Source organism: Cystoisospora suis, assembly GCF_002600585.1.
Source record: "Cystoisospora suis strain Wien I chromosome Unknown contig_1497, whole genome shotgun sequence".
NCBI lineage: Eukaryota > Apicomplexa > Conoidasida > Eucoccidiorida > Sarcocystidae > Cystoisospora > Cystoisospora suis.
In genome coordinates this window covers 13889-22437 of record NW_027154297.1, presented here as the reverse complement: position 1 = coordinate 22437, position 8549 = coordinate 13889, and the positions used below count along the sequence as shown (strand labels likewise).

The window sequence follows — 8549 nt, the reverse complement described above, 5'->3', positions numbered from 1 at the left end:
AGATAGGCATGGTGGATAGGTTGCATGTTTTTTTATTTGGAGATTCTTTCCTTGAATAGAGAAAAGAAGGTCGATCGACAATGCTGTATGTACAGGCCCCGAGAACGAATCTTCTTTATACATCTGTCTCATCGAGGGAGATGATTTAACACTTTCTTCTTTGGTGTGTGAGTCTGTTCCTTACTGTCTGCATGCGCTGTCTCTCGTCTTTTCTTCGTCCTCTCAGTCTTCTCTCTTTCTTTCCATTCTCTCTCTGTTGTGCTTCGTCTCCCCTGTCCTTCTCATTCTCTGTGTACTGCCTGTCTCCCTATCACTCTCTTCTTCTTCAAATCGCCCTCTATCTGCGTGTAGAAAGAGAGGGAGACTGGGTGTAGAGAGACAAAGAGACAGAGACAAAGAGAGAGAGAGAGATGTCTCTCTCTTCTCAACTTCTCTCTTGATAGCCAGGGAGCTGTGATCCTCACGCGCTCCCTGGCTTTGTATCATTTAAGAGAAGGTTCAGGTCTTCTCTCTTCTCTCATTTCTCTTCTTCTTCATTTTCACATGGATCCATGTGCAAGTGAACTTGCATCTTCCTTTCTTCATCTTGCTCCTTTCTTTCTTTCTTTCTTTCCCCTGCTTCATGTCTTTCGTACTTTATTCTTTCTTTCCTTCTGTTGCTTCCTTCTCCCGTCTCCTTTGCAGGTATTACATCCATCTTCTTCTTCATCTTCACATACAGTTCCTCTTGTTCACTCTACCGCTAGCTCAACTTCTCATGGGGAGGGCGGGCGGAGCTTTCTCTCTTCTTCTCTCGTTGGCGTGACAACACGAAGAAGAAGAAGAAGAGGTCATGAAGGAGATGCAAGAGAAGCAGGAGGAAAAAGTAGAGAAGGAGAAGAATTTCTTGGAGAAGATGAGGAAGAGAAGGTGTTCTCTTCATATGGCGACAAGCAATCTGTAAAGAACTCACAAGAGACAAGAAGAAGAAGAAGACTCTTCTATACCAGGGAGGAGGAGAAGAAGAAGAAGAGAGAGAAGACGGGAGATGAAAATGAAGATGCTTCTTCTTCTTCCTTTTCTATGGATGAGGAGGAAGAGAAAGATGAAGATCTCGAGACAGCGTTTGTATCAGAAAGAAAGAAAACAAGAGAAGATGGGGATGAAGAAGAAGAAGAGGAAGAAGAAGAAGAGTGCATTGAGTTGATACCAGAGGTGAAGGCAAGTCTACTCTCCCGCTTGACCTTCTCTTGGCTGTCTTCGCTTGTAGCTAAAGGCAAGAGACAGTCATTGCATTATAGAGACCTCTTCCGCCTTCCCTCCTGGGATCGCTCCAAGGTGAGACCCACGCATCATACTCTCGGCATACTGCTACCACATAGATAGATCAAAGACAGATTGATAGATGGATAGATAGATCAAAGATAGATAGATCAAAGATAGATCAAAGATAGATAGATCAAAGATAGATAGATCAAAGATAGATAGATCAAAGATAGATCAAAGATAGATAGATCAAAGATAGATAGATAGATCATAGATAGATAGATCAAAGATAGATAGATGTTTTTTGCGTCGATTCTCTTTATGTTCTGTCATACACAAATGTTTTGTCATCTCCGGTTTGGCTCAACTACGCCGACCTGTATCTATCCATCTTTATCTATCTATCTTTAATCTATCTTTGATCTATATTTAATCTATCTCTGTATTTATATTCGTGTAGATGAGTGTATGTGTATGGATGCGTGTATGAAGTGCCTATGTTTGTATGTGTGGCTAGGTATGAATATGTGCATGCGAGGAGGTCTGTAGGAATATGTCTGGTTCTGTAGCTATGTTGCATTTATGTCTGCCAGTGTTAAGCGTATCAAGGAGACAACGATACATCTGTTGAGATATGTATGGACTACTCTTCATACATAAAAAGAAGAAGAAGAAGAACGTGGGGCTTAAGACAGCTACAACGTGCCTTGAAGAGGAGGGAGAACAACGTCTGCCTCTCTCTTCTTTCACTCTTGCTTTGCATGCGTACTCATTTTCATATATATATATATATGCATATATATGTATATACATGTACGAGTGTCTGTGTATAGTGTAGTACGTGGCGGTCGGGATGAGGTGGAGATTGAAGACGAGCGTGACGTAGAGAAAAGCAGATGTCTGTGGAAGGTGCTATCGTCTTTTCATGTGTTGTTCTTTCTCTTCTTTCTCTTCTTTCTTTCTTTCTTTCTTTCTTTCTTCGTTTTCTTTCTCGTTGTGTTTCTTCAGTACTTGGGAGATTCTTTAGACTCGGCATGGAGAGAAGAAGTCGAGTCAAAGAGACACCCTGCTTTCCCCTTCACACCTCCTCCTCCTCCATCATTCTCCTCCTCCTCTTCTTTCTCTTATGAAACATACCAACGATACTTCACACCTCATCCTCTTCAAAGAGGAGGAGAAGAAGAAGCAGAGAAGAGAGAGAATAGAATGGTCCCAGGAGGTCTTACTGTAGATGAGAATAGCTCTTCTCTTCATTTTCCAACTTCTTTTCAGCATCGCGAAGCAGATATAAACAGAAGAAGAAGAGGAGAACCGAGTTTAGCTCGAGTTTTAATTCACTTCTATGGATGGAGTTGCCTTGTCCCAGCTGTCTTAAAGGCAGCCTACGATTTGCTTCTCTTTGTCGGTCCTCTTATGCTTCATACTATTATCACTTTCCTTGGGGAGTGCCAGAAGTCCGATCATCCCGAGTAAGCAGCGCTCATGGCGGGCTAAAGTGAATGACGTGTTCCTCTCTCTTTCTCTCTCTCCTATTCTGACATAGAGGGGAAAGGAAAGACGAAGCTTTTCTTCCTTTGCGTATATCTTCGTCTCTCATCTTTCTTTTTCTTCTTCTTCTTCTTGGAGTTTTCATTCTCTCTCAATCTCTCCCTGTGTAGCATCTCTTGGACCTCTTACGTCACTTTTTCTCTCTCTCTCTTTCTCCTTCTCCCTCTCTTCTTCTTCCTCCTCCTCTTCCTCATTGTCATCGTCTTCTTTCTTCTTCGTGTGTGTGGATGTCTGGCTATTCTCTGTTGGATGGGGTTGCAAGGATGGTCGAGTCAGCCGGGGAGTATTGCCAAGCCCAGGCCTTGAGGCAACGTCTTCTCGATTTCTCTTCACTCTCTGCTCTTGCAGTGCACTCTTCTCGCTAATCGATCTATGTAGCCATCTATCTATCTATCTGTCTATTTATGTACCTGCCTTTCTCTGTATCTCTTTATCTATCCACCTATCAACGTTTGTCTCGATCTACCTATCTACCTGCGTACCTCTGTATCGATCTATATGTTTCTCTACATATCTCCCTATATATCTATCTATCTGTCTACTTTTCCATGTGCGTTTCCTCTTCTCTATCTCGAAGCATCGGTCTTTTCATTTGGAAGGCTATCATACTAGTTGCAGTAGTTAAATAGGACGTCTAATACAACTCTACATCTCTTCATGTATGTATGTTACATATACATATATATGTGTATATATCTATATCTATATCTTGATCTATATATATTTACACCTCCTTCTTGTCCTATGTAAGCACCTCTCTCATGATCCATTCCTTCTTTCTAGGAGCGACGTCTCTTCCCTTTCTTCTCCTTTCCTTCTCCTCTTCCAATCCCGTTCACCGCTAGCTTTCATTCATCTATCCATCTACCTGTCCATCTATCTATCCTTAGTCTCTCTATCTTTCTTCAATTTGTCTATCTTCGTGGCTATCTGTCTACCTATCTGGATCTACCTATCTATCTCCCTCTACGCCTGTATACTATGTACACTCCTCTTTTTGTTCTTTTCAACTCCTCTCACCTTCAATCTCTGTCCTTCTTATTTCTTTTTCCTTGCATGCGTTGGTGCTTTTCTTCTTTTGTTTTCTCTTTCTCATTCAGAGAACGTCTTTTAGAAGGCTTGAGTTATGCAGGATGTTTATTCTTTTCTAACGGCATTCAGTCTTTTCTTTTGCATCAATACTTTCATCGCCAGATCACCCTGGGTATGAGGATTCGCGTAGCTGTGGCCTCTCTAATCTATCGGAAATCTCTTCGCCTAACTCCCGGTGTAGCTGTCTCAGCTACACCTCTTAAGGACACTTCCACCTCTTCTCTTCATACCTCGACAACCTCTTCTTCTCTTTCTTCAAAGCTTTCCTCTTCTTCCTCCTCATCTGCTTTGTCCTCGGATAAAAGCAAGAAATCTGCCGCTTCTTCTTCTTCTTCAAGTTCTCATAGCAATAGCAGCAGAGGAGGGAGTAGAGAAGTTACGTCAGCGACAAGCACAGGGCAGATCGTCAATTTAATGTCGGTAGATGCGCAGAGACTTCAAGATTTGATGGCGTACATTCATATTTTATGGTCTGCTCCTCTTCAGATTACTATAGCCTTAGCACTTCTCTTCAGGCAGGTCGGAATAGCTGCGCTTGGAGGCCTCGGTGTTATGATGGTCGGGGTGCCCATCACAGGTAAACTTCTTCTTCTCTCTCTTTCTCTTTTTTTCTCCTCTTCTCGCTGTTTCTCGTCTTCTCTTCTTTCTCTTCTTCTTCTTCTCTCTCGACATATATATATCTATATATATATTCATGCATGCCTATATATATATGTGTGTGTATATAGTTATAGACAGATAGCTATAGACATATCTATCGACAAACTTGCTATGACATTCACATGGAATCTTTCTTTTTTTTTCTTTCTCTCTTTCTTTAACTCCATCCTTCATCTCTTTCCTGTCTTTTCTTTTCTTTTCTTTCCTATCATTCTCCCTTCTTTCTTTTTCTCTTTCTCTTAATCTTGGGTATTGGCTGCCTGTAGGTTACTTGGCTCGGCGGGTGAAGCGACTGCAGAGTCACATCATGGGAGTGAGAGATGAGCGAACGAAAGTGTTAGGGGAATTTCTGAGCTCTATGAAGATCATCAAGTTGTATGCATGGGAGAATAGCTTTGCCTCGCGAATCTCCTGTGTGCGGTTACGTGAATTGTCTGTTTTGTGGAGATACCAAGTGACTTACATTCTTACACGTCTTCAGTGGCTAGGGATGCCCTTAGGTGTCTCCATAACGACCTTTGGTCTTTATGTTCTCCGTCATGGAAGTATCGATCCAGCAGTCGCTTTCACAGCTTTAGCGCTCTTCAATACACTTGGTTTTCCTATGCAAGTGCTTCCCTTAACTATTAACAATACAGCGGAAGCTCGTGTTGCTCTACAGAGAATTCAGAACTTTCTTCTTCTTCCAGAGTTAAGAGGTCTCTCTCCTTCTTCTTCTTCTTCGTTGATCAGCGGGGGGGGTGGATTGACTGCGCCAGTGAAAGGAAAGATTTCGATGAAAAGAACAAGGATAAACAAGAGTCAAGAAAGAGAGAAAGAGGAAAAAGAAGAAGAAGAAGAAGAGAGAGGAACATGTGATGGTCAGGAGGGTGAGGAAGAGAAGAAGAATAGAAGAAAGGCAGAAGAAAGAGAAGGAAGAGATGGGAGAACCACAAGTGGGAGAGGAGGAGGAAGAAGAAGAAGAGATAGAAAGATGAATGAAGATAAGAATGAAAAAGAAGAGGAAGAAGAGGAAGAAGAAGTGTTCATTCTCCCTGCCTCTTTACCGAGGGGCATGGTGCCTGTAGAAGTGAGAAATTCAGATGTCTATTGGCCGGGAGGGCGTGGGACTAGCAGTCATAGCTATAATAGCAACAGCAGTAGTAGTACCAATGCAGGTGAAAGGCGGCGTCTCTTCACGAACCTTCAATTCCGGTGCTACGCAGGTAGGGAGAAAGAAAGAAAGAAAGAGGGAAAAGATGCTTCAAATAGTTCAGCTTTTCATGTATCATTCTTCTTAAACTTGTTGTGCTTGTTTTCTCTGTATTTCATGTCTTTTACGAAGAGTGTCTGAAAGTCGCTTCTTCTTTCTATGGGTACTGCTCGCCTTTTCGACATTTGGCTTGAGGGTGATGTATCTAGCTAGCTAGCTAGCTAGCAGCTACGTTGCTACCTATCCAGCTGTTGATTTATATGTCTTCTGGGGTGTCCGTGTTATTTTGAAGATGACAGGTCAACGAGAAGAGAAAGCACAAGAGAGAGAGACGAGAAAGAAGAGGAGAGAACATAGATAGAAGACAAGGAAGGCAAAACAGAGGATTGCTTGACTAGTGCTGTCTTTCTCTTTGTATATGGCACATCTTTCTCATTCTACATCTTTCTTTCTTTCATACATACACATATACAGAGAAGTACTTTTCTCTCTTCATGGTCTCTCGCTCTTCTTTCTTTCTTTTATTCTGTCCCGTTTCATCTACCTGTCTACCTTTATCTATCTATCTATCTATCTTTCTCCTGTCTATCTATCTCTCTACCTTTCATTTATCTATCTATCTTTATTTGTTGATCTTTCTATCTTTTGTCATTCTTTCATTCATGTGCAGGTACATTGACAGCTATAATAGGGCCAACAGGATGTGGCAAGAGTGGGTTCTTATCTACTCTCTTAGGTGATACCCTCGCCTTTCCTTCTTCTTCTTCTTCCTCTTCTTCTTCTTCTCATCCTAGCCAACGTCTCCTTCCTTCACATAATCCTCATCTTTCCGCTCATTCGTTACCACCTTCAACTTCTTTTCTTTCTTCTTCTTCTTCCTCCACCTCTTTTTATACCCCACCCCCCTTTACAACTCCGTGTGTATCTACAGTAGGTCGTATCGCTTATGCGGGTCAAGAGCCGTGGATCCAAAACTGCAGCTTGAGAGAGAACATCTGCTTTGGCTCGCCTTTCATAGAGTCTTGGTATCATATTGTTGTGGATGTCTGTTCTCTCACCCAAGATATCGAGTCTCTACCTGCGAAAGATTTCACGGAGATTGGAGAGAAAGGCGTCAATTTATCAGGCGGACAGAAACAAAGAGTCGCTTTAGCGCGTGCGGTGTATGTACAGGCGGATTTGTATCTCCTCGATGACTGTCTTTCAGCTGTCGATGCTCAGGTGGCTACGGAAATTTTCACCAAGTGTATATGCGGTCTCCTAAGGAATCGCACCGTACTTCTCATCACACATAAACTTCATACAGTTCTACCCAAAGCAGATCAAATTCTCTTCCTTAAAGATGGGCTCGTCTTCTTCGATGGAACCTATAAGGTAAGAAAGAAAGAAAAAAAGAAAGACTGAGAAGGAAGGAAAGAAACAAAAAGAAAGAAGAAAAGGGGTTAGTCAGTCGTCAGTAGTCGTCGTCGTAGTAGTAGTATTAGTCATTAGTAATTGTAGTAGTCGTAGTAGTCATCATAGAAGTAGTAGTAGTACTCGTAGTCATAATAGTAGTAGTACTCGTAGTCATAGTAGTAGTAGTAGTCATTCATAGTCATACACACGTATACACATAGTAGTAGTAGTAGTCATTCATAGTCATAGTAGTAGTCATAGTAGTAGTAGTCATAGTCGTAGTCATAGTAGTAGTGGTAGTCGTAGCTATCCTAGTATGAGTAGATGAAGTAGATGAACTAGTGCGAGTAGTATGTGTAGTAGGGTGGATGTCTTTAGTGTTGTATGTTTCATCTTCTTCCTTTTTCTTTTGTCTTTCTTGAATGGATTTTCTTGGATAGGACATCCATAAACTTCCCGAGTTTCAAGCTTTCTCTCTCCGAGAACAAGAAGAAGAAGAAGAACGTCAGCATCGACTTCAGAAAGAAAAAGAAGAAGAAAAAGAAAGACTTCAGATACCGAGAGAGACATCCACAGAAGAAGAAGGAGAAGTAGACAGAGACTCTGCTAGGTGTATGAAATCTGTCAGATCCAGTGTGGGTGTTGACGTGAATGGAGCTAGGAATGATACAGATGATTTAGTCACGAAGAAGTCTTTACACATTCCTTGTCAAGAGACAAGAAAGAAGGAGAGACTGCGGAGTGATCTATCTTCTAGTTCAGAGAGAAGAGATCAAGAGAGGTGTAACGGACGACCGTCTCTGACGAAACAGACTGAAGGGCTGAAGGGAGAAAAAAGAAAAGAAGAAGAAAAGAAAAGCACGAGTGAGAAAGAAGAAAGACAATCGATACAAGGTAAACATACTTACAGACTTGAAGAAGAAAAGGAAAAAGAAGAAGAAGAAGCAGAGAGAAGAAAAGAGAGAGAAGGAGAAGTCTTCTCTTCGGCATCTTCTGCCCCGCCCTCTACGCATGCAGTTGAGTTGACTGGATCGAGCAGCAACGAGCGAGGAAGCGGTGGGAGAAGTTCTCAGAATAGGTATATATACAGACAGACAGTTGCTTTCTCTTTCTCGAGATTCTCTTGTTCTCTGCTGTCGATCGTCTCTTATTCCCCTAATAAGAAAGAATACTACTGCATGCAGTTGTGTAGGGGGATGTCATACAGGCATCTTGAGCCACGTCGATATCTCCCACATCTGTTTGAAAGAAGATAGATAGATAGATAGATTGAAGATCGATAGATAGATAGAGAGATTAAAGATAAAATCTACAGATAGATTAAAGATGCATAGATAGGTAGATAGATTAAAGATAGATAGATTAAGTATGCATAGATAGATAGATAGATTTAGGATAGATAGATTAAAGATGCATA

General features: G+C 41.7%; 1 protein-coding gene across 1 annotated transcript in view; it reads left to right on the top strand.

Moving 5' to 3' along the window:
• Nucleotides 1–684: 684 nt before the first annotated feature.
• Nucleotides 685–8549, top strand: part of CSUI_003388 (abc transporter transmembrane region domain-containing protein) — a gene marked incomplete at its 5' end in the record, with an annotated part of 17170 nt that continues 9305 nt past the window's right edge. The window contains 6 exons of the mRNA XM_068063586.1: nt 685–1317; nt 2254–2714; nt 3894–4462; nt 4812–5750; nt 6408–7111; nt 7573–8210. Of these exons, the coding sequence (XP_067924439.1) occupies nt 685–1317; nt 2254–2714; nt 3894–4462; nt 4812–5750; nt 6408–7111; nt 7573–8210 (3944 nt within the window). The remainder of the gene's footprint in view (nt 1318–2253; nt 2715–3893; nt 4463–4811; nt 5751–6407; nt 7112–7572; nt 8211–8549) is intronic.